The sequence below is a fragment of the Convolutriloba macropyga genome, chromosome 3, assembly GCF_964194025.1.
Source record: "Convolutriloba macropyga chromosome 3, txConMacr16.3, whole genome shotgun sequence".
NCBI lineage: Eukaryota > Metazoa > Xenacoelomorpha > Acoela > Convolutidae > Convolutriloba > Convolutriloba macropyga.
The window spans coordinates 50592426-50619925 of record NC_134470.1 but is presented as its reverse complement, the minus strand read 5'-3'; the positions used below and the strand labels follow the sequence as shown (position 1 = coordinate 50619925).

The 27500-nt window shown below is 31.8% G+C and overlaps 1 protein-coding gene across 1 annotated transcript in view; it reads right to left on the bottom strand.

Annotated features, from left to right (window-relative positions):
• The window catches only part of LOC142336653 (uncharacterized), a 39372-nt gene that overhangs the window by 6346 nt on the left and 5526 nt on the right, over positions 1-27500 (bottom strand). The window contains exons 2-3 of the mRNA XM_075385563.1: positions 25190-25321; positions 17309-17484 (exon numbers count right to left, since the gene is read on the bottom strand). Of these exons, the coding sequence (XP_075241678.1) occupies positions 17309-17484; positions 25190-25321 (308 nt within the window). The remainder of the gene's footprint in view (positions 1-17308; positions 17485-25189; positions 25322-27500) is intronic.

Sequence of the window (27500 nt, the reverse complement as noted above, 5' to 3'; positions counted from 1 at the left end):
TTCAGTTAGTTATAAAAACATTTAAAAAATAATTCATAATTCAGATGAAAAAATTTCTCTTGTTTTTACTGATACTACGCCTGGAGTTGAGAAAAGTAAGATAAATTAGTTGAAAAGTTCAAAAATTCAACGAGATTTTCTCAAAACAAAAGAATTCACTGTCATAAGAGACATTAGATAACAACTGAAAACAATTTCTAGATTTACTTTTACTTCGTAAAAAACCAATTGATCTTTGATCTGCGAGACTAAGTTATTGGACTACAAAAAGCATAACAAATAAAAGCAAAACATAAGAATTCCATAAAATTTTAGGAAAACAATTCGTCAGCCATAAAAACCATGAGCTTAACTATGAAATCATAGGGCCTCCTCTATCATTGGGCTTCTTTTTTTAAAATAGAATATTTCAATTATAGAGTCCTGGTTTGTTTTTCTTGTCAGTAATTTACATAAAAAACTATAAATGCTGAAGTATTTTATTTTACTTCAGCAGCGCCCCATTAAAATCTAAATTTTTTTTGACCGTAAGGATCCATAATGAGATCGCGGTCAGTCCTGATGTTGCTGCACGGCTAAAAATACACTCATTTGCACAAGTGGTTGCGAAAAAGATCAATCTTTAAATTCAATTTTTCAGTATATCAAAAAAAAATCATGAATTTTGTATTTTTATGGATTTTAAAATTACCAAAAACTCTCATTTTTGTGAATCCAGAAGAGTCTTAGTTTTTCGTATTTGCTCCCATTTTTGACGAAAAAAGTCAGAATTGTAAACAAATTTAGCATTAATTCTATTCAAAAATCCGAATCGAACAATTCATCAACCCTACCCCATAGTAGTAGATAAAAAAGGGAATCAACCACCAGTATAATTTGTCCCTTCCTCCTGACGCTAATCGCGCATGTCGAATCGGGCCAAATTTTACTGTTTGTTGATTCCCTTGTTTTATCTACTACTATACATTCTCTCTATATTCGATCAAAAATCAATCAGAAATCAATTAAAATCAAAAATAAAACAAAAAAATCAAAAAATCAAAGCAAAATTTACATTTCACTCTTTAAGAGCGATTCACTCTTTTCGGGGTGATTCCTGAGTAGGGAGATCGCTCTTCTTCACTCTTTAAGATCGAATCACTCTTTTTGATGTTTTTTTTTAAAAAATTTTTATACTTTTATTTCAAATTATCTATACTCTTCAATAAATTTATATTTTCTTTTACTTTTTCTATATTTATCCCATTATTAATAAGAAATGAGACAAAATTATAATATTTACATGTACAACTTTCTTCATTTTGTATAATAATAGGGTTTGGGGCTGAATCGGGGAACCTGCTTGCCAGATTTCTAGTAAATCCTTTAGGTATATCCACGTCTTGATGTTGTCTTTTTACATGATCATTCATTCCATCATATCTCACAATAGAAGGGCAATATAGACAACTAACTTCAGTAGAAGTACAATTTCTACATGTATACTTGCTTTTATCAAAATCAGTTAGTGGTTTTACATAATTAAATTTATTACAACTTCTATTTAAGACTTCTGGGTTAAAGTTAGGATTAGGGTTAGGGTTAAGGTTAAGGTTAAGGTTAGGGTTGAGGTTAGGGTTAAGGTTAGGGTTAAGGTTAGGGTCAGGGTTAGGGTTAGGGTCTGAGTTTGAGTTAGAGTCATAGATAGAACTCGAACCAGAACCAGAACTAGAGCTAGAGCTAGAACTAGAACTAGAACTAGAACTAGATTCATTTTTTAAAGAACAAACATATGGAGAAAAATTATTAGCACAAATACCACTTAGTATTATATTACCACACATACATTTATCAGTTTTATCTTTATGACATGATTCATAATCATATTTTAAAACAGCAATGTTTCCATATTTATAGTTACACTCTAAACATTTTAAAAGCATTTATAATAGGGTAAACTTTAATATTTACCTAATCATTTCGCGGGGTAATATTTAAGCATGATTTCAATTAAATCTTTAGTAATATCTTTAGATGTGATACACTCTGCTAAATATTTTTTTCCTAAAGTATTGAGTGTATTAGTTTTACATCTCTTATCCAAAATCCTTTCGAGGTCTAATTCTTTTTTATCTCTAACAAAATTTATAATCTCTTCTCTAAATTCTTCATTATTTCCATATAGTCTGGTTAAAAACTTTCCTCCCTTTCTATTTAAAGTCCCATCCTCGTCGTTTATATGTTCTTCTTGTATTGTATTTCGTGGAATAGCAACGCTACTTCGCAGATCATTATCCGACTCTTCTCCATATCCAACATTAACCAATGTATTTGCTCTGCTCAATATTGTGCTCGCTCCCATAGCTACACTCCCACCATTTCTTGATATTATATCAGGATAAATATAACTAAATATAATTAAACCTGAGCCTATAATTCCACCAATAGTTGATAAACTTTTTATACCCTTTCCCATAATCATTTCTTTAGTTAAAACATCATTCTGTTATTTAATATTATTTAATTTTAGAAGTTTATTAAAATCGAATATATAGTTATCGTGATTAATAACATTTCTATCTGTTGCATTTATCATAAGTGGTTTCATATATGCTATAGAATTATTTATATCTTCTCTTTCTAATTCATCTTTTAAACTAAGAGCTTTTAAATCAAGAAACCAACTCTTGAATCATATATCGTTGTTCTATTACTATTAATAATAATAAAAGTATTTTCCTTCTTATTATATTTAATTATACCATAACGAAGATCATCTGACATTCCATCTGTACGATTATAATGGTTACTAATTAACTCACTAATGTTTTTACTAAAGTCATGTTCACATTTATATATCTCATTAAAATTTTTAAATAGATCAGGTCCATTATAAGTTGTTAAATAAATAGTATCACAACTCACTCTTGCTGTATTAATTATTTGAGCTGGTTTATGACACATTACAATCATTTGAAAATTATAATGTCTTCCTTCAGTAAAATAATAAGCTATATCCTTATTTAACCTATCACCCATATCATCAAGTACTATTACACAATTTTGAAATTTGTGCATATCATTTTTTGTTATCATACTAATATCACATTTATTAAACCCAGTATAAAACTTATTAGACTCAGGATCTATCCAATCTCTGTCATCTTTACACACTATAACTATATTTTTAGCTTGGTCTTGGTTTTGGTCTTGGTTTTGGTCTTGGTTTTGGACTGAGTATAATTTTAAGAATTGTCTAATAAAATATGTTTTCCCCGTACCAGTTCCACCATAAACAATAGCATGTAATGGTGACTTTTCATATTCAAATCTAACTAGACTCCTATTCATAAATCCACCAAAGCTTTCTTCTAGTTTTGTATGTTTACTTGGTATTGAATCATATATTACATAACAAATTCCAATTATAACAATATGAAAAAAGTATACCGCCTTTATCCATTTTTATATATAAAAATTATTATATAAAAATGCTTATCCTAACTTTTGTGGAATTCAATAATAAATTTAATTTTGATAATAATGCTATGAGTGATATCAGAATAAAAGATATAGGTAAAGATATCAGTCTAACACCAATTGAAATAGTAATGAGAGATCAAAGTCCTAAAACAATCAGGGAACCTGCTTCGCAGATCTATGAACCTAACTTCAACATTATTGTCAATCTACACCCAACCGAAGGTACACATTGGGTTTTAGTTATAAGAAGAGAAGGTGGTCCTGTGTATTACTTTGATAGTTTTGGTGTAGAAACCCCACCAATATTTTTAGAAGATTATGTTGATCTAGGCTCTAATGAAAGAATACAACAATATGATGAATCTTATTGTGGGGCTTATTGTTTATATATGATCTATCTTTTTGATAGAGGATTTAGAATTAAAAGTGCTTTGAATATTCCAGTTAATCAATGTAAATATCCGGGAATATATAATGAGTGTTTTTGTTTAGGTCGTAATGTTAATGATAATTATAATGTTAATGATAATGATAATGATAATGACAATGATAATGATAATGATAATGATAATGATAATGTTAAAGATAAATATAATAATAATGATAATGTTAATGATAAGGGTAATGATAATGTCATTGATAATGTTATTTGTAATGATAATGTTAATGATCTACGAAGTAACTTTGCTAATAATGATAATGATAATGTTAATGTTAATCATAATGATAATGTTAATGTTAAAGATAATGATGATGATCTACGAAGTAGCTTTACTAATAATGATAATGATAATGTTAATCAGGGAACCTGCTTCGCAGATGATAATGATAATGTTAATGATAATGATAATTTTATATATCTTTTGGATGAAAAACATGGTGAAACATCGCTGGAGCCGGTTCCCGGACGGACGAAGTCCTATGGCGAAGCATCGGTGAAGCCGGTTCCAGGATGGACGAAGTCTCATCAAAAGGGTAAACCCAACAATAAAGAATGTCCTACTAGAACTCTCTCTATAAACATAAATGATGATCTACAATCATGGCTAAATGGCGATGATTTAATTACTGAAGCCACATTCCCAGAAAACTTTAGATGTATAATATCTCGTCCTAGAGAATGTGGTAAGACATTCTTATTTAAAAAAACTAATTCTAGCTAGTATATATTTTGATAAGCTATACATCATTGGACCTACTGGTGATCAATAAAATGGATTAGAAAGAATAAACCCAAAAGCAATTATAGAATTTATTAAAGATGTAAAAGATTTACCATATCCTGATAAACTACCCAAAGACTTAAAGAAACTGATAATATTCGATGATGTTAGAGCCAAAGAACCAGTTATTAATGAATACTTCTGTAGAGGTAGACATAATAATTGCAATATGATATATCTTAATCAAAACCTGTTCTCTCTGGATAGGCAGAGTGTTAGAGAGAATTGTAATCTATTTATTTTTTTTGAACGAAGAGGTTAAAGTCCTAGCATCGATATATCAAGATTTCTTTAATAATGTTGAACTTAGTTATAATGATTTTGCTAATATATGTAATAAGGTATGGAAAGAGCCTTATAATTACATTGTCATTGATATAACTAAAAATAAAAATGTTAATGGTAAACAAAGAGTTAATTGGGATCGGAGAGTATTGTAGTTAAATTTTTTCTATGTCAATGGCTATTATTATAGATAGAGATTGAACTATCAGTGAAACTGCTTGGCTAGCCACAAGCAAAGCTCGTTGGTAAACCACAGACGGGGTCTGTTCGCAGATAACCATATCATTAACTATCAGGGAAAGTGCTTCGCAGATAAATATATTCTAAATCAAATGGGGGTTTCACCCAGCTAGTTACACTAGATCAACGAAGTTGCTGACTATGTCAGATCAACGAAGTTGTTGCTGGTTACACCAGATGCAAAGTAAAACTCAATACATCACCATTGAATCCTATAGGTCTTCCATGCTAATCTTTAATATGAAACACTATATATTCTATGCTGTCTTTAGTTATATTTTGATATAAGATATTATTTGGTATAATATTTATTAGATAGCCTGGTGGTTCTGTTAGAGTAAAAGTATATAGTATGCCTGTGTTATTCCCATTATCTTTAACACCAGATATCACTTTACAATGACTGTTAATAGTACTAAAACCCATAATATCAACAATTTTCTGAGATGTATATTTACCTTGTTCATATACTATTTTTCTAAAGCCCAGTAATGGGGCTATTGAATTTTCTATGTCAAAGTTAATTGCACCTTCTTTTACTTCCATTAAACTTTTCATTGTATTCTTATCAGATTCTATTATAACATTACCATTAGTTTCTTCTTTTATTAATTCTGCTATTTCAAATATTCATATGCTCCGTGTATAATAGCTAAAATACGGGTATCTGACCATGTTTCACCCTTGATATCATATATGAATTGATTGTTCCTTCTATTCACATTAAACACATATTATAATTATAAACACATAATCTAATTAAACCTAATTTTGATGAGTTAAGAATAGGTTCACTAAAGTTAAACTTTTCTGTTGGCTTTATCATTCTAAAGTTAAGTGTATGCACTTCTTTAGTTTTAGTTAAAGCTTCATGTATATTTTGTAGTTCCCTTAAGATTAAATTGTCTGTCATTTTTCATCTAATAAATATGGATTTTAATTTGGACACAACTTATGGTTATAATAATGATATACACAAAAGCAAGATTATAAAATATAAACCTAATCTAGCAACAATGAATACAATCAATACTAACATTAATATCATACTCAATAGAGAAGAGAATCATTTAAATTTGCATGATTCATATCTAGAGATAGAGTTTGTTGTATCAGATGATGCTGGTGGTGTATTTGCTAATGATGCTAATATCAGATTAGTTAATTATGGTATGATGGCATTGTTTAGTTCAATTAAGCTTGAAACTAGTGGTGGTAGGACTATTAGATATATAGATCATTGTCATCCTAATCTATTGATGTATAAGTTATTAACTAGTACTGATGATGAATATGAGAGTGGTTTTGTTAAAAATCAAGGCAATAGAGATAGTCAACTTAAAGGTGACCATATTGCTGCACAACGAGGTCTTATGTATATGATGATTAAGATGAGTGATCTATTTGGTTTAGTAAATAATTTAGAAAAGATTATATATGGTTTAGGATTTAAACGAATGTTAAAAAGAAATAATAATGATAGAGCTCTATATAGAGTTAATGCTAATCCTGGTACAGTTGCTAATGGTGGTAAAATAGAAATTATAGATATATCATGGTGTGTGCCCAGTATTGATCCTAGTAATGATAATAGAATTATTGTGCAAAAGATTTAAGTAAAAAGAATAATGTAGACTTTAGTTATTATGAAAGAAAGACATTTTATAAGAATGTGCCCAATGCTACTAACTTCTTGTTTGATCTTGGTATGGAAAGTGGCATGGAAGGACCACAATATATAATAGTTGGTTTTGAAAATAATAATGTTAATGAACAAACTCATGATGCAAGTACATTTGATATAATGAATGTTACTGAATGTTATTGTAAGATTGGTAGTGAGTTTTATCCTGAGGATAGAATGAATATTAATTATGGTACCAATAATTATAATGAGGCTTTTAAAGAGATTTTTAGCTTTAATAAAGATTATAATGGGCTACCACATAATATAAAATCATATATAAATCATAGAACATTCAAAAGTAGTTATAGAATATATGTATTTGATACTAGATATCAAAGTGATCATATAGGTCCACAACCAATACAACTTAATTTTAAATTTAGTGCTTGTATTAACTAGAAAGATTATTAGTGTGAATAGTGATGGTAATAAGATGGATGATATTATATCATAATTATAATTACAGTTAATGACTTAATCAATGACTAAATCAATGACTAAATCAATGACCAAATCAATGACTAAACAATGACTAAATCAATGATAATCAAACTATTTCTTACTAGTTTTAACAAAACCTTTCGCATAAATCCAGTTTCTTTTTATTATCTAGAGTCAATCCCTTAGCTTCAAGTTCAGTTTTAGACTTTGGCTTAATCTTAGCCTTAGGTAATGGTTTAGCCTTCGGCTTAGGCTTAACAACAACAAAGTGATTATACTTTTTAACTTTCATTATTTTTTATAGATAGAAATGAGTCTTTTAAATCAGTTCAAAACTAATTCATATTGTGTTGGTGGTAGACATTATAGTGGTCCTAATAATATAAGTGGTGCTATTAATTCAAAAGGAACTAAAATGTTAAGAGGAGCCTGCACTAAATGTAGAAGGAATAAATCAATGACTGTATCTGATGCAACAATAGAAGCTGAGGGATTGAAATATTTCTTTAAAAGTGTTGGCAGAGCTACAGTTAACTTCGGTAAGAAAGTTGCTAATAATCCTGTAAGAGCATTAGCAAAAGCAAGTAAAATAGGAAGTGCAGCTGCATCTAGAAACCCTAGAGCTGATTTATCAGCCACACCTGATTTAATTAAGTTTGCAACTACTGGTGAAGGTATAAAGGTAGTACAAAAAGGAAGAGGGTTATACTTAGGTACTAAGAAGAGATAATTATTTGATTATAGTCATGATTAAATTTATGATTATGTTTATATTTATGTTTATGATTATGATTATATTATATTTATGATTATGATTATGATTATGATTATATTTATATTATATTTATGATTTTTGATCTGCGAAGCAGGTTCCCTGATAAATATTAGTGTTAATATTGTTATTACTAAATACATTATTATAACTAAACACTAACAACTTTTGTTTAAAAAAACACTCAGCTTGTTTTTCTTGTTCTTCTTATAATCCTCATATACCTTAACTAATTCATTATACTCATCATTATCTATTTTATTATCATTCATTGATTTAGTATATAGTCTAATAAACTTATCACTAAACTGTTTACTTAAAATATACATTTGTGAATACTTTATAATTTTATTTCTTATTTTAGTATTAATTGTTTTTGATAATGAACCACAAACAGTTGCCGTAGCAAAAGCTGTTGGTATTGAATAAGGTAATCCTATACCTGTTAATGCAACTGATGTTGATGTTGCAGTTGTTGCTATAGATGATAATACTATTTCTGTTATCTCAGCTACGTTAATATAATTTTTATATCTACTTAACCTCTTATTATAGTTATTAGTTTCAGTTTCATAATAATTTCTAATAACTTTTATAATGTTAATATTGTTGTTAAATTTATTATTAGCTTGAATCTTTTCGTTTATGTATTGTTCATTAACGGTTGACAAGTTGGGATATAGTAATCTCTCACTCGGTGCTGTTGGGTTAGTCATAGTTTCGGTTATTTTAATTAGTAAAAATTCTTTCTATTTCTTTCGTTATATCTTCTTGTTTAAAACCATAATGCTTCTCTAGAGTTTCTTGTTCTTTATGATCAAGTAACGTACTTCGTAAAAGGATGGCAATTATATATTGTACTATTGTCCTTTTATTCTTTAAAAGGGCTTCATCTATAAAAGAATTAGTCTTTTTATTAACTTCTTTAAATTATTTTAGCCCAGTAGTAAACATTTTGATCTAGTTGTATGTTAGTGATATTCTGATTATACTTATAATTATCAAATTCCTGTTTTAATTGATTATATTCAGAGATAGTATCAGCAGCAACTGTATTGCAAAAATTAACAATATTTGTGACTTCATTTGTTGATTCAATAAACTCATTAATTAGTTCATCATTAACTTGTGTTTTTTTTAGTTGTAATGTTTTAGTTATGACTTTATCAAAGTCACTTTTTCTTAGTTCAGTTATGTTTCTACGTAAAATGTTTGTTTTATTAGAAGAGGATAATAAGTTATTGTCACAATGCTCTTTATTAACAACATCTTTTTCATCTATTGGAGGATGAACATTTGTAATTTTATAGGTATCCTTCATATCAATATTATCATTATCTTCTAGGAATAACCCACGAGCCTTACTTTGTGTTAAGTTGTTTGTTGATGTTGATCCGAGAAGTGGGTTCCCCGATGGATGTTTCGCTTGGTTAAATCTATTTCTTGTCATCTTTGTATTTGTTTACATATAATTAGAATAATAATTAGTCTTGTAATTAGACTTATAATTAGTCTTACAATTAGACTTAGACTTAGAATTATAATTAGACTTAGGACCGCAGGACATTATTTAATGATTCTAAAACTTTATTATTAGATTCAAATGCAAACTCGGATTTTAATAATTCCTGTTCATAACACTTACCTTCTGTTATCTCACCATTAATATCTTCTATTTTATATGTTGGTAGTTGTTTTTTTAGAACTTCATTAACTTTAAACAATTCCCTATTCCAATTAGAAGTGTATCCCTTAGAGAAGATATTACGTTTATCTGCATTTCTAACATAATCCCCAACTTTAGGTTTAGGTTTAATATTCTTAAAACTAAAAGTGTATTTAACTTTATCAGGATTATTAGAAGCGTCAACTGGTGTCATATCAATTGTTGAGTGAATGTTATTTTTATATGTTACAACAGCATCAGTTAATAGATTTACCCAATTACCATCGCAATTGATGAACATAGGTTTATTTTATATGTGTAATAATGTTCTATTAAATCTCTCTATGAATACAGCCTTTAAATCACTATTTTTAGAATATAGTTTTTTATCATATTCCTTAAGTAAAGATAAAAGGTTTTCTACTTTCAGAGCCACCCTGTGGACTTTCGCCTAATACTATTTTAAAACCATTAGTTATATATAAACCAGATTTATTCTTTAATGGAATAGCGCATGCATATTTTCTGAATATATCTATAACTGTTATTATGAACTTATAATTTTTATTATGTTTACTCAGAGATGACTTATCAATTAAATCAGCTGACCGTGTTTCATCTTTATATAATGGTATTATTCTTTCTCTTCTAAACTTTGTTATTTGAGGACTGAATACTTCTTTAGCTAGTAGTTGTTGTTGTTGTTGTTTTTCCATCAATAATTATTTACCGTAGTTAAAAACAAAATTATCTAGTTGCTCTTGATTAATAATATTCATAGATAATAGTTGCTTAGATATATCTAGCATTTCATCATATAATCCATCATGACCAGCTTTTGTTTCTATTATAAATAATTCTAGTCTTTCTATTAAACTATTTGGGTCCACGTAGTAGTGGCAACTTTGTTGGTTAGGGTTGCTAATTAATCCCCTACCATATACATCATCTTTTACCCTATTATACGTTTTATTGTTCTATATCTAGCGCTTTTGTTATCCCCTTTTCCTAAATCTTATCTAATATCCTTTAAAAACCTTTTAATTTTGTTTTCATCTTCCTCGATTTCACCATATTTTATATTTGGGTTAATAAGAAAGTTTATAAACCCATCTGACAATTCATATATATTATGCTTAACTTTAAATAAATTTTGTTGGTAAATTAGTTTAACACCGTTCATTTCAAATTCACCAATATCTAAATTTCCTAACTTTAACTTTAATTGAGGGTTAGATTGAACTGACATTAAATTAATAATTTGAGCTGTGTCTTTATCTACTAAAAGTCCTGGTTTATTTCGAGCTTTCTCTACAGCTTTGTCGTTGGACTTCACCAATGCTTCAGCATTGGACTTCATTAAAGTTTCATTAAACTGGGAGCCAGCTTGCTAGATCATCTTAGTTTGTTTATCTAACTCTTGATTCTGCCAATCTATTGCTCTCAATGTTTGTTCAATTAATGCTAGATTGTGTTCATTATGAGCCAGCCATGTTTCATTGTTTGCATTTAGTGTTTTAGTTAAAGGATCAAATAACTCTTCTATTTCATCATAATATTCCTGTTGTTTTAATTTATCTTCTCATCTATTTCTTCTGTTTTGTTTTTCTAGATTATTTAATTCTATAAGTGTTTCTAGTTTAGTCATTTTTTATAATTATAAAAAATCATTACTTAGTGTAATGGCGGCAAGGATTAACTTTCTATCATCATTGATGGTTAATTCTTTAATATTATTTATGAGCGATTCTAATGATTCTTTACCTACATCTAACCCTAATTTTTTAATAGCTCTATTGGAGTAGTATTAATCAGGGAACCTGCTTCGCAGATCTTTTTTATTAAATCTCTTTTGAATAGATATAGATTCTCATCATGAGGATACCTTTTTATATTGTTTACATAAAACCTTTTATCATCAAATATATTTAAACTAATCTTACTTGTTTTTGTTATTGTCATGTTATCACCAACTTTTTGTATTCTATATTCATCTACTGTTCTCTGTGTATTATTCATTAATGCATCATAATAATCTATGTGCCTAGCATTATTATGCTTCTTTATTCCTTTTTCCTTAGTGTTTTTAGGATAATTGTTGAAGCTAAATGTTTTGGGGGACATTGCTATACATTCCTCAATAATTCTACTCCCCAGCACGTGCTTAAACTTGCCGAGGACTTTATTATTAGTTTTTATAGATATGTTTAGATTACTTAAGTCCATATGCTCATCACTAACTTTACCTTCACTATAACTTAATACGAAACTGTCCGTATCCATATAGTGAAGTGTTAGATCTTTGAGGGATGGTTGTAGAATATTATAGAATACATCAAACATATGTAATTTGCTAAGTTCGAGTATTGTTACTCCTACATATACAGGTGAGCTATATTCTATTTTTTTCTTTATATATTCTATTTTGGACATAATCTCTATATCTAGTTATATTCTTAAATGTTGGTTTACTTACACTTTTCATTATCTTTTCTTCATCATACAGGAACTTTCTTTGAAAGAAGTGTAGAGGATTCATGCACATTCTTCTATATAATGAGTTATTCATTAATTTCCCTACATCCTTCTCTGCTTCAGTTTTAGCTGTTGCTCTTTTGTTAGTATTGTTTTGTATATAATCTCTACATATATAATCTTGTTTAAATTTTATTACTCTATGTATTTGTGTTACTTTTACTCCCATCTTAACATAGAATTTTAACATCCTATAATGAACCATATATTCTGTTTTGTTGTTTTGGTCTAAGATTAATTTCTCTGATTTTGCCTTGCCTCCATCTCTTTCTCTGTAACCTAATTCATTATCATTTATCTTTCTCTTATTAGGCATTAGTGCTAACTGTTCTGTTCTCTCTTTACATTCATGAGTATAATCAAAATCACAAACTATTTAGTAACCATGATCACTATCATCTGGAGTATTCAGTGTTACATCTAGAGTAGTAGTAGCAATAAACTCAAAGTCCTTATAAGGTAACTTTTGCATCATTGCATAACCATATATGTTGTTTGCGTCTATGTACCACATGGACCTTTGGTCATGCTCTGCCGTCTGCGAAGCAGGTTCCCTGATGGACTTACCATCACTGTTATCCGCGAAGTGGCTTTGCCGATGGGACTTTGTCCATTTTTCTCTACTAACGTATCTATCACCCATTATTCCACATATACCACCTCTCTTTGCTCTAACAAAATCATCTAGCATTTGTTTATCTTGCAATGTATCTAGTGTAACACCACTTGACAATAACCAACAATCAAAACTATAACCTGGGAGACTAACGTAATGTAGTGGATTGAGCTTGAATTCTTTCATGCTTAATTTAACATATTCATTGATGCAATAGTCTAATATTTCAACATCATTCTGTAAAAACTCTATAGTTAGATCTTTACCAGTTTTATTACCGTTTTCATTATTAAAGTTATTTACTTCTCCTTGTGTTGTTAATTTATTATGTAGAGCGCAATTGAAGTCTTCTTTTTTTAGATTACCTATAACTTCTTGGTAATCATCCAAACCAAAGTATTCATATGGATATAATGTTTCAGTTTTACATCCATATATCTTTGCCATTTGATCTAGAGGCATAGCTAGGAAGTTATAACTATCTAAGTATTTGAGACAACCAATGCTAAACATCTTAGACTTAACAGCAGCTAGTGGTATGTTATCTACTTTTCTTTTATCATTATTCTGTTTGAAGAGTTCACTGTATAGTAGTTTGAAGTCATAGCCAGAGCCATTGTGGAATATTACAGGAATGAAGATTTCTTGTTTGTGCCTCAGATTTCATATTCTACATGCTGGTCCTCTATATATAACAGTTTAATGACAATGATCTATTACTTTATTATTACATTTTTTGCTGCAGATATGACAGGTGTTATTGGTTTCATGATATAATTTATTTCTTCTGTGAATATCATTTGTTTGGTGCGCTGGAAGTTATTCTCAGTTTCCATTTCTAATAGATCTCTAACAAAACTTTTGATGCAGCCTAGACCGAACTAGTGCTTGAAGTTACCTTGCCAGGTGTAACTCGCAGCTATTTGAATATGTTCAGCTATTACATTTTTAAAACCATTAGTTGAGACTTCAACAATGCAACATTCTATATCGGCAGTTATAATATTTTTTTATAATCTGACGTTTGTGTTCATTTAAAAAAGTAAAATGTTTTTTCTTAGAACAAACAATCTCTGGTTTGAATGAGTTGTTGCATTCGTGTTTATCATATTCAATTTGTGAGTTAAACCAATAGGTACACCTATCACAATAATAATATTTAATGTTGTTTTTATTTGGGCGATCTAACAGGGTTTCTATATTTTTTATTAGGGCGCAGTGTTCTATTTGTCCAATACTCCAAACTAGTATTCTTACATCTTTTCTATCTTTATCAAAATCATCCACTTGTTTAAACAATTCTACTTTGCCCCACCACAAGATGTGTATACCCAAATATTAATATTATACTATTTCTGTATTCTTAATATATAAGCAAAATCATCTTCATGTTGTTGTCTTGGTTCAATTAGTTTATCTACATATTTACTTTTTCGAGTTGCATGTTGTGGGGCAGGATGTAGCCAAGCAGTTATAATTAGTTTTAAGCAATTGTATTTATAACTACGTATATTTAATATCGATTTAGAGTTTTTCAGATCAAGAGGTAGATCTATATAACTACCAATAGATGCTTTAGTTGGTTCAATGTTTAACTGAATACTTCTTATTTAAAGAAACTCGAAATCATAACCATAACCTTCATATATTTCTTTTTCGAAATCTGGCCACCGATTGAAGTCACCATATTCATATATTGCATTTTTATTAATATAATCAGTATTGAAGAATATTTTAGTAGTTTTAACTTCTTCTTTGGTTCTCTTCTTATAATCACATTCAGCCGTGATATTATATGTAAAACTCTTAACTTTACGAAAATGGTGTCAGTTTTTAATTTCTTCTAAAGAGTAATTAGTTGCTTCATCTATATCTTCAATTTAATTCCCACCTTTATCTGTAATATAAAACTCTTTCATGTTCTGACTGGAGTTTATATCAAAATCTTCTGTGTTTTCTAGATACTTACGATTATGACTATATGAATGAGTAGTTAGAGCTATTTCATTCCTAAAGTCTTCATGACATTCTTTACATTCATACTTAATTCTGGTATAGATATCCTCTTCAGTTTTAGTTTTAGGTTTGGTGGCTGGTTTAGTTTTAATGATATAATCATATTCATCCGAATTATACACCTTCTCCAAGATTTCTTCGTCTTCAGACTCAAACATTTTCTCCAATAGTTCCTTACGTTTGAGATCGTATGATTGATGCCTGTATAAATCCTTCTTTGATTCAAAGGATAGATTACAGACATCGCAGAAGTTTATGACACTAGTATTAGTTGATTGAGACATGATCTATTTATTTAGGGAAATAATCAAAAAATAATTTTTCCAAAAATGAAAATGAAATGCAATAAGTGTATAAACAAACCTTGGAAAGAATGTTGTAATAAATGTAACGAATTAGAATATTCTTGTTGTGTATGTAAAAATATGGTTAACGTGAAAGATTATATAGAACATTTGGGATATCATTATTCTGATCCTGATCAATATCTAACATGTAGTATGTGTAATGTTTATAAACATATATCATTATATAGATTTAGAAATAAGAAATGTAGACTATGTATTTATCTTCATAGATATAGATATGTTCATACTAGAAATCAATTCAGGGAGCATGTTTATAAGTATAATATTCAAGAAGACACTGAAAAACACTAATCACTGTGTTTCCACCGATCTCAGTGTTTTTGACTGTGCTCTTTTTGTTCAAGTTATCCACGAAGTGGTTACACAGATCCACAAAGTGGCTTCACAGATTTTTGCAAGTTTGGTTTTACGTGCATGTTACACGATCTCACTAGTTATACTGAAAAACACTAATCACTGTGTTTCCACCGATCTCAGTGTTTTTTGATTGTATACCCATCACAGTGTGTGCCATATACTGTAGGGATCTGCGAAGCAGTTCAACAAAGTTGTTTTGCAAATTCACTGATCGGCCTTACTGTGAATTTGTTTTTTTATCTCACATAGTTTCATAGTAATTCACATCAAAGTCGGGGGACGTTCACTGGAGTTAGTGAGGAAGGAACCCCAAACCTTCCGTTTGCTAAAGCAACTTAACTAGATTCGATGATTTAACCACTACGCCAAGTGAGACAGAAAGTTTTAGATTTAGATTGATTAAATATTGATTAGGGAAATATATGAAAATTTTTATTATTTTAATATTTCTTTCATTTTTTGTTCAAGTTTTTTCGCAATTTTGTTTAAGTGCTTTTTACACGGTTTCTCTCGTTACACTAGTATTTGGGATACGTCCACTGGAGTCAGTGGGGGATAGAACCCGAACTATCCGTCTGATAACAGTTAGTTACCAGCTTAACTCGACACTAGTGGTTTGCACTAAGTGAGACAAGAAATGATAGATTTAAAAGATAAAAGAAGTGAATATAGAGAGAATGTATTGTAGTGGATAAAACAGGGAAATCAACAAGTAGTAAAATTTGGCCCTATTCGACATGCGCGATTAGCGTTTGGAGAACGGGCCAAATTTTGCTAGTGGTTGATTTCCTTGTTTTATCTACTACTCCCCATCTTTAGAGATAAAATAAATTACACTACCGTTAACAATTTTAACATATTTTACCAAAAATTTTCGAAAATTTGGAAAAAAAATACGGAAAATGCGAATTAAAACAAGGTAATATGGTCTGTTATTCACAAAATTTTAAACCTCGGTAACTCCCTTTAAGAAAAGAAAATCAAAAAATCTTTTTAATTTCATATTCTACGACGGAAGGGCTTTCTAATGATACCACTAACAACTCTCTACGATGATTATATCGATCGGCCAAAATTGTCTGAACAAAAAAAACATTTGAGTATATAGTTCCTCCCACTCTTAAGTGGGTCGGAACAATAATTTAATAAGGATTAAAAAAGTGTTATCAAAACCTCCAGTGACCACCAGATCAATATATATAATTTTAATATGACTTTCGATCAGGAATTATGAAAGGTCTTGGAATCATGAAATTCTTTTTCGGGTAATTTTTTCTTTGGCATCTGGAGTCTCTTGTAAGGTTAGGTGCCCTCAGCAATGAATCGTCTCTAGTTATCAAAAAGTTTGAAGAGACCCGAGCTCATGCTAAAACTGGCTTTTGGTTATTATTCTGCAAGTGTCTCGCAAGAGTTGGACGTTTATCTTGTAAAATCAGTTTAGGAATCAGACGTTTATCTTATAATTCTTGCAGATCTTATAGTGTGACCAGATCTTATGTTAGCTTACAAGATTCGAGCAAGAAACTTGCAATATCTTGCATCATGGTGCACAATCTTACAAGACTCTTGCAGGATTTGTGCCAAATTTTGCAAGATAGCCACCGGTAATAGACTAAGGAGGTATTTTAAACAGTTCTAACCTTAATGTAGACTTTGTTCAACAGTTGCGTGACTTTATCAGGCTGTGCAAATTTGGGATCCCAGAAGACAGACTTCCACTGTTGAGGAGTGAAATGTTCTGTGCTCACTTGTCTCTCTGTCAGAACTGACTCGATCGCTTTCTCAACTGACAACTCATCTCCCTTCTCTACGTATCCTAACAAATGAATGTTTGGAATTTAGCCATAAATCCAAAAATTTTGTTCAAAAATGCAAATATTAGCTCTTAGTTATTCATCAACCACCTTTGCTTTTAAAAAAATTCTCGCGGGCCTAAGCAGAAGTTTGTATATCAGTTCTATTGGGGATGGCGCTGTCAAAAGAAAGAGTCTTAGAAAAATGATTTTGATTGATTTCTTATCACGGCTGCATACAGTAAATGTGACTAATTTAATAAGCATTAAACAAATTGCATCAAAACCTCCAGCGACTACCAGATCAATCTAAATTATGTTAATTTGACTTTTGATCATGAATTATGAAATGTCTTTGCATTCTTGATGCAATACTTTTTAGAGTCATTTTTTTCTTTGGCAGCTGTAGTCTCTTGTAAAATTAGGTGCCCTCTGCAATGAATCAGCCATAGTCTGAGCCTCGGCTCAAGCCAAAAAATCATATGAAACAACGATACTTGGATCAAATTGGCCACTGAAGTACTTTTACAAGATTCCATAAAGCTCTGAAAATTAACTCGACCCAGGTTTTTGATCGACATTATTGCTTGACCCAAAATGACCAAATCACATATTGCTCGACCAATTTAACGAAAAACAGAAAACAGGTCCTCTTATTTCAAATAATAAGTCGAGGCAAAGTCTTTTCTTCAATCTGTTTTTTTCTTTAATAATTTGACATGCACTTTTTTGATCACTAATGATTATGTAGTCAAGGCGTCTTTCATCAGTTAGAGTTTTGAAGAGAGAGGAGACCAATCAAAATTCATGTTCAATTGAAGTATCAAAATGAAGTGAAAAGATCAACTGCAACGATAACAACATAGACTACACAGGTTTAGACCCCGACTTTTGAAAAGTCTTTTGGCAGATGTGTACCATCTACAAGCAACACCAAACTAGCGTTGCAGGAGGCAGTCCACCTTTGAGAAACAGGTGGAATTTCGCTCAATATCTTAACAAATATTGAATTCTTACCCGGACTTGAGTCGCAGAGCTTTTCAGCGCTGAATCAGCATATTTCAAGAGTAAAAACTTAATTCAGTTCTGAAACATTGTATCCCCAGAACATTTTAAGTTTCTTTATGTGCAGTTTTTGTTCATTATGATTAAATTGAGGTCATAGAGTTTGCCCAGGCTAAACTTATCCTTTATAGTCTGAAAATTACTCATACCCCAAAATTAAGTCTGAGCAGAGTAATGTCATACTTTTGTAGCCTTTAACTAGTATTTACTATAGTAGTATACGCACTATTTATATTTAAGCTGGTTTGTAGGCAATAACAACAAAGGCCATTTAGCTCAGTGGTTACGACTTGCTACGCAAATTAAATGTTACAAGTACCCACGCGGGAGTTCGAATCGCATATGAATCAAACCTGGTTGGCGGGAGTTAAGCTGAACATATTATTTTTCTTGAAGTAAATTTAACTCAAAAATCAGACTAGCCAGTGTAAATAGTGACATGAACAGAGTAATGGCCATCCTAAAAAACAGAATGTCTTTAGACTGATTCAGCGCTGATTTGCTCTGCCACCAACCTCCGGTAAGCTAAAATAACTCTAACGATCGATTCGTCATCGGCATGAGTTTAGTTTGTTATTATTTAGTTCATTTGATTCCAAAATTTGGTTTTTTTTAAATATATATATAATAGCACAATTCATTTTTCGATAAAATATGAGAAACGTTGAAAAATTTGAACGGTCAAGCCCGTTGACTACGTTATAAGCACTTGCCAAATTTCAGCGCGAATGTTAAAATTTTGGGTCCAGCGTGAACGTTTTAGGTCGAGCTAAAGTTGAGAATCATATTTGGGTCGAGCTAAATGCCAGCATCAAAAATTTGGATCGAGCTAAAGTCTAGTTGAACATTTAATCTTTTCGTGGGCTTTTTGTGTCGAGCATGTTTTTTTCATGTCACTTTTCGATCGAGCATGGTCTATTTCACCAGTCGGTCTGAACCTGGGTCTAAAAATAATTCAATTATCACGAGCAGAAGAACCTGCTATTGGATTAATGTTCATTTCAAGGTTAAAAGAACTTTGTTGAAATCTTAGTGAAATCTTAATGAAACTGCGTTGCATTAAAACTTTGAGTGATTTTCCATTTTTGGAAATAAAATGACTGGAATACACCACACGACAGTTGCATATCCTCAGGTAGCTCATTGGCTTTTTAATTTTAAAATGCAGACCAAATGCGACAAAAGATTTCTCCTAATGTTTAGGGAGTTTCTCCCACACTTTTCAACCTTCTTTGACAAAGGTTTCCCTGTTGCAATCTTTCTTAGCGTTTCTTCCTGCCTGCTTTATTGCAGAAGCCAACAATATCAGATAACAAATTACTTTGAAGAAATGGCCGGTGAAGAATATATTGGCTTAACTTTAACTCGGAAGCTCGACCCTGCATTTGTAAACTGAAAATCAACCCCCTATTAAACTTCCCCAGTCTTTTATCGCCTCCATCATCAGCAAATAACTAATCACATATCCAGTTTTTTATTTCTTAGACAGATCTTGCGAGCACCCGAAGACAGGTTTGACTATTTTTGTTTTTATCAAGGCAACTTTTGTGCGTTTATTCACAAAAGTTCCACCACGGAAAACAGTCTTTCCTTCTTAGTTTTCAAAGGTATCTAAAACAAGCGCCGATCTGTCATAACCATTCACTTCAAGGGCATGTATTAATAGCATTCAAGATGGCAGAATTATGTGACATATATGAGGAATGCCGGGATATTACATAGTTTAGCAATCAGTATGTTATTTTGTAATTTCATTTCTCATCTCAAGAGGTGATGCTACATTATTTTACAGCTCCGAAAACAATTTAACTTTATGAACAATTAAACCTTTCCAAATTGTAATATAAACGAAACGTGATAATTTGATATTCACTAACCTCTGTTTAGCTGCTAATCTGACCGAAATGTTAGAAGATCTCAATTGCCTGCTAAGGTTCATTAGTTCAATTCTAAGAAACTGTTGATTTTTTGTAATTTCGACGCTATTCTAGCAGTTAACTTACAAGATATTGCTACATTGTTACATCAAATGAATTCATCAAATAAATAGGTAAGCTATTGAGTGAAAAATCGAAGTTGTCATTTTAGGCTTATGTTTAATGTTGTACAGATCTGAAGTTCAGCTAGGCTGCACAGTAATGGACTCTGTCACCCAGAAGATTGATCAAATTTTACAAAACAAAAGGATTTCAATTGGCAAAACTGACGTTACCTTGTCACTCCACTAAATCCCATCTACTGATCTTGTACTATGTTTCAAATTAGAATGTCCTAAGAATATAAAATTCGCACGTAATCAAGTAATTCTTATACTGGTAATCAAAAAAGCAGAAGTAAGAGATAATTGCACTTTCAAGGAAAGAACAGTTTTAAGACAACTTAAAAAAGTAATCAAAATCTCCAATACAGTTTAAGTTGATAACTTCCCAGGAGCAATTCAAAACAAATTTTAACAAAATCTCGATCGGTGTTGCATATTGAAACGTCTCTGAAATCTTATGTAAACAAAGAAATTTCAAATTAACGCGTTATGCACATAGCACTTAAATCACTGTTTTTTTCACTAAAAACTTCAGCTTCCTATACGAAGCTCTTGTTGCTCAATTTCTGCAAACAAGTTCAATACCACAGTGAAAAAATTAATGAACGGTTGTCAGAACCGTGCAATTTATTTCGTTAACAAAAATTAATCCAAAAATTGGAAAAAAAATATTATTTCAAAATTTAAAGCCATTTCATGCCACTCCCTGCAGCTAAAGAAGCTGAAACGACTACTTTGTCTATAATCCCAAAAAATGACATCCAGGTGGTCATATATGCGTCACCTACACCAGAAGTGGTCGAAGGCGCAAAAGTAACCATTGTCGTGGAAATTCCATCAACTACCTACAAACTTTCATGAACAAACGCATATATGCGAAATGACTGTGCATTTTTTGTGGACTTCCTGTTGAAGTCACACTTACCAAATATCAAATCCTGTGACCTAGGTGTCAAAAACACTACTGGTTAAAGTAATTAGAAAAACTTTGTTGGGTGCCAGTTACTTGCCAAAAATTAGTTTTATAACGTCATCAGTTAAGGGTAGTTTTCATTTTGAGATTCCAAAACCAGCCGTGAGTGTCAAAAACCGAAAATTGGAGTTCGTCCAATCTGGTCGTGGTGGGTACTTTTGTCACTAATTGTCTCAGCTTACCATATTTCGCCATTTAAAACTCAATCTGCCGTCCTAAATTTACAATTTCTGATTTTCGGCACTGGTGTCAACCAGAAGCAGCGAGTTCGATTTTTCTTTTAAAAATCACAATTCGAAAGCCACTTTAAAATGTTACACCATTTTCTCTAAAAACAACGAGGCTATAACAGATAACTATAGCAGATAACTATAAAACAGATAACTATAAAACTGCTATAGCAGATAACTATAAAACTGCTACACGATCAATTCAAATTTCAGTTCCCGCATCACCGATGACTGATAGTACCCGGGCTGTTGGTCTGAGTTCGATTCGGAAATCAAAAATGGATTTCGACTGCTCATATTACTCTACCATCAAAACTTTAGATCAATTCGAACTCATTCTTTTGAGAAATTACTGTTTGTTTGAATGGTAACTACCGATTTGCAAAAAGCGCTTATTAAATTTTAAAAACCTGATAACACGTCCTAGCCCTTTCAGATGACCCCATTGTTTTGGTGCAAATTGTCTATACCATTATTCTGCACTTGAAAAATCGTTTTCACTTAAAAATATCAATAACCGTTACAACTCCTTTCTTCCAGAGCCAATAACTCAAGGATAGGGGCAGGTTCAATCGACCCGAAAATCATACCAAACCGAGCCGCCCATTGGAGGTATATGACTTTAAAACCTGGTTAACGTCCGTCTAAATCAACTACCAGCGGGGATGCAGGCAGGCTAGTATAAGTAGTATCTCTTAAAACATACTTCTGTTTGCTTAAGTCACAAAGTTCAGACTAGGTATCTCATTTTTACTGAAAATATGATGTAATTATTAGTTACTATCAATTGGGAAGCCCGCTGGGCAACCACTTTAGTCAGTATAACTTGTCCTATATCAAGTGCTAAATATTCTTACTTGAAAAAATTCTATTTTTCGTTAAACTGGAAAATTCGTGTTTCTCTTTACAAATATTTTCTTCCATTCAAAATTTGAATTTCAAATTCTTCCATTCGAATTGTAATTCTCTTAAACTACCAAGGTTACGCTCAAAATTTGTAAAGCTATCCAGTAGACGCCTAAATTTAACTTAATGTGATCACATTTTTTTGGTCTTTGGTCTAATGCACATATACGACTCCGCTAAATATTTGAAATATATTGATAGCTGAATACGCTTTAGTTCAGTAAGTTTGTTTTTTTACAATATCGCACTTAAGTCCCCTCTCTGGCGCTTTAGAGACAATTTTTATTGAGATTTTTTGCCTCCAATAAAGAAGAATTCTCTAGCTAAACTCAAAACACATAATTCATCAAAACACAAACTCAAAACACATAATTCAAAACACATCATCATGCACCTTCAGCATTTTAATAATGAGCTTTAAGTCTCATAATACTGCTTGTATGAGTTTCGTTTGGTAAATGCAGTGTTGACCAATATGGTGTTCAGCCGAAAAACAAAAAATCAGAAATATGGCCGACAATTGACGTCAATTGACGACAATTGAAAATTGACAAGTACATTATTTCTGAAGCTGTGATTGATCAATTTAAAACGCTATTTCGTAAGTGGGCAACAATATGACACAGTTTCTCAACTAGCCTAACGAAGATCTATCTTCCGGGGGATTGCTGCTACCCAAAAGCCGACTAGTGCACCATTCGAGAGCACACCTATGATAGTGGTCCACCAAACTACTGATTTCTGGACCAGTCAGGCTTTTAAACAATTATGACAAAACTAACTCTGAGATGAATTCTCCATTTTTCCTTGTTGGCTTAACATCCTGTCGGTCAATTTCCCCGTCACCATTTAATTTATCAGAGAGCTCTTTTTAAACGCGCGAGAGCAATGCTACTCAATGCTCTTTTTTGCGAAATGTAACAATCAAAGGCTATTGATTATCATCGATTATAGCTAGACACTTTTTCAAAAAACCGTTCAGCTCCTACAAAGTTGGCTCAGAAATGTCTATTGTTTTAAAAAATTGATAAACTCTCATATACTATCAGACCAAACGAAATAAACAAGCACTTGACCTTTTTAACAAAAATTACCGTTTAAAGCAAAACTGCTTTGTGTTCTCTTCGCGGATTAAGGTGTCATGATTTGCATTGATTGGTGTGATTTTTTCAATTTCTCTATTTCTGACGCCCCTTAAGAACTGGGTTTTAGATGGGAAAGTAAAAGATAAGAGTGGAGAGAGTGTAAAAATAATGTTCTTACCGCGTTAGTGCTACCCATAATAAAGGTAAATTAGAATTTATGAGTGTAAACTTAAAGTAATAGGTGGATAAAAGTTGATTCCTTTCAATCATTTTTTACATTATTTTTTAACACTTATAACTTATTGTACCTTCTTTTTTACACCAATGAATCTCTTTTTACATTCTTCCACTCTTTTTCTTTTAATAACACTCCTAAATTCCATTTTCACCCCTATTAAGGGTGGAACAAACGAGGCAAAAAATACATTGTCTCAAATATCAAAATTTTTGTTCACAAACAAAAGGAAACTTTGACAATTGTCATATCGTTTTAGTTACTCCTCTGACAAAGTTAAACCCGTTTGTATAATGTCAAACCTAAAGCTAAACCGCCAGCACAACCACCACTTCTTAAGTAATTTTGAGCATTTAACAAATATATCTTACATAATTTTCTGCTTATACGCACTGAAGCGTCTACCCAGAACGGCTTCACCCAGGGAAAGGGCTGTAGAAAAAATGGAGTGTATAGCGTAATTAATGTGTATTTTTAAGAGCGTAATGAGAATGGACTAAAGAGTGTAAAGAGTGTAAAAATGTATAATTTCCTCATAATTACACTGTTGCCTCTTCACTACTAATCGAGAGTAGACTTTGCTTTTCATCCTTATTCTCGTTCAATAATGGTGGAATGCGGGTGGACGCCTCCACTCAGGTTTTGTTAATTTGTGGTAACCGCCGTGGAAAAAAAATGGTTTTACCGCTAAAGTCACCGCACGGGCTTTTTGAGAGGTGACTGCGCTGAGTTTTGAAAGCCTTACAACAATTAAAACACTCACGTGCACCTTTTAAGTTGAATTCCGTTGACTTTCGTCATTTTAAAACGTGCGCGTTTCGTGTTTTAAGCATGGTTAAGTGACTCTGCAGAAGTCACTTCGAAATTCTGACTTAATATCTCAAATCACTTCGCGGTTCTCGATAAACGCCAGAAGTTCGCAGTGACTTCAAGCAGAGTCACTTAACCATTATTTAAATATTACGAGTGAATAGATTAATACTTGGCTTTAGAAACGTTGAAATGATGATAAATATCTGAAGTGTTTTCATGCAGAGGTAACAGGAAAGGCATTACATCATTACTTTGATTGCGCTCACCGCTCAGAAAACTTGTGCTTTACGGCTACAAATACTTATTTTCAACGCAAACTGTATCTCCCGATAAAACTCCGACTCAGATTGGGCGAATTTTTAAAAAGGACAATTGCTCACCGGAGTCAGTCGTAGATTGGACAATGAGGTTGGAAACAGTCTCGGCTATTAATTTCTTCCTGTCCTCTGAGTTCAAGTAGCACTCCTCAGAATGTGAACCAACTTGGTTCTCCATATGTGTCCACAAATCACCTGCATTCAACACATCGAGTTATTATGATTAATCGAGCACACAACAGTGCCAGCGCGCTTGATTTTTGAAAACATTACAATAAAAAACATCCGGTCGTAAGTCCAAGTGATCCTCAGTACTGGGTACAACTGATTTCAAGTCTACTTATTCAGAACTATTATCATGTAACTTTTTAAGACTGGCATTCTAAATTCAAGTCTTGGCAAACACTTGGCCAGTCTAAATCTGGACGAAAATAATGCAAAATAGCAGAAAAATTTGCAAAAATTACCTGTTTCGGAAAAGTAAAAAATTGCCGCAAAAATTGTCAAAATAAGATCCTGAGAATGAGAAAGTTAGCCACAAAATTAGCCTCAAAACCAGATCGGAACTTATTAATCCTAGTTTAGATAAACCCATCGTTCAACTGCAGAACTTCTGTTTTGGTCTGCCAACAATTATTGTTCAGTCGTTCACTGTATAATCGCTTCATTCTGCGGAATTCCATCAACTTACATCATGGCAGGAACATTTGATCGTATTTTTCACGCAAAATGTATTAAATGAGGCTCCAAATTTTACAAAAAGTTTTTTTTTCGATCTCTTTCTATTGTTAATGTGTCCTATCAGGAACGAAACGCAGATTCGAGTTTTTCCTGCGAATGTTTTTTACTCTTTTTCTCGGCCTTTTTTTCTTTCTTTTCAATCAAGCCACATCGAAGTTGAAAACATCAAGTTCAGTTGTCAATGCCACCGTCATGAACAAGTGTCATTTTTGTATTGTTATGTGGAAAACCGTTTGGCTAAGATCCACCAGATAAGTTAATTTTTCTTCTGCGCCCTGCGCCTTTTTTTATGGTTGCTTCCCCATGTGGAAATGCAACGGAGTTATCCTGCAAGTTCTCAATTTTGTCCACCTATGAATTTTGACTCAAACTAAGTCGATTAGTGCCTTACAGCCCAAAAAAAAAGAACTTTCGTTGCAATCCTGGTTCGTCAGTTCCTCAAACGCTTAACTTCAATTTCCCATTGACATCAATTTCCCATCCAAGCACAATTCAAAGGTACATCATTTCCGTATGCAATGCTCACAGTTTGGTCCGCTAATTCTCCGTCTGAATTGAAATTACGACTGCAACCAGTAATATTTGAATCAACTGAGGTCTCCAAAGAGGTCTGTTAGTCATTCCGTTTTAATTTTTCCCTTTATCTGGACTTTCATATCAGTCATCTCTTCAAGCACACAACAGACTCAAAAACAGGGAAGTTTTTTGAAAATCAACATTCAATCGATGGGTTCTTTGCCAGATGTTCCACCAAAAAGTCGAAACAAAATCTATTTCTGCTTCCTTCATGTGTTATGTACTGAGTCTGATTTTTGCTCGAAAACTGTTTTCTGTTAGTACCCTCTCTTGTTTTTACTTATTGTATTTTTCACTCTGCAGACCAAGTTGATGATATTCAACTTTTGCTATTAAATTGCTATCGAAAATCCTACCCAATAATCTGCTCAATAATGGAGAAGTAAATCCATCCTTCAAATTAGCAAGCACAATTTCTTTGATCGAAATTTGAAAATCGTTGTAGAGGTTGACTCAATGAATCAAGTGCCTAACCGCGCAGCTTCTCTGCTAAATAATTATTTATCTTTTCTTCTGCCAACAAAGAACTCTTCGCCTACACCCAAATGAAACTCACGCCAGTTCTCCAAGCGCAAGAAAAGAAACGATTTCACTTGCTTTAATCGTACTCTTGAATTCTAAAATACATTCTACAGGGCAACCGCTCTGATTGCTCATCTGAAGTTTCAACCTCTGCTGCCAATTTTTTTTTTATTTCTTTTGCATTCTCTTTGCTTAATAATTTTAATCTATCTGCTGTCGTTTTTTACAATATTGTTTGTTAAGCCAGGTCTTTCATCCTAGGAACAATAGCGGTCTCTGTTCCTAAATGAAAACGTTTCACAAACAATTCCTCAATCGTTCAATTCCGCAATATAGCTTACTCCAATTAAATAACCAATTTCAACAATGATGAACTAATTCAACAACTAGAGACAATTTCTTCTCACCAAAAATTAAATGATCAGATTGAAAGTTTTTGGTTGTCGCCCACCCTCTTTCTCTATTTCTCTCTCTCTCTCTCTCTCTCTCTCTCTCTCTCTCCTCTCTCTCTCTCTCTCTCTCTCTCTCTCTCTCT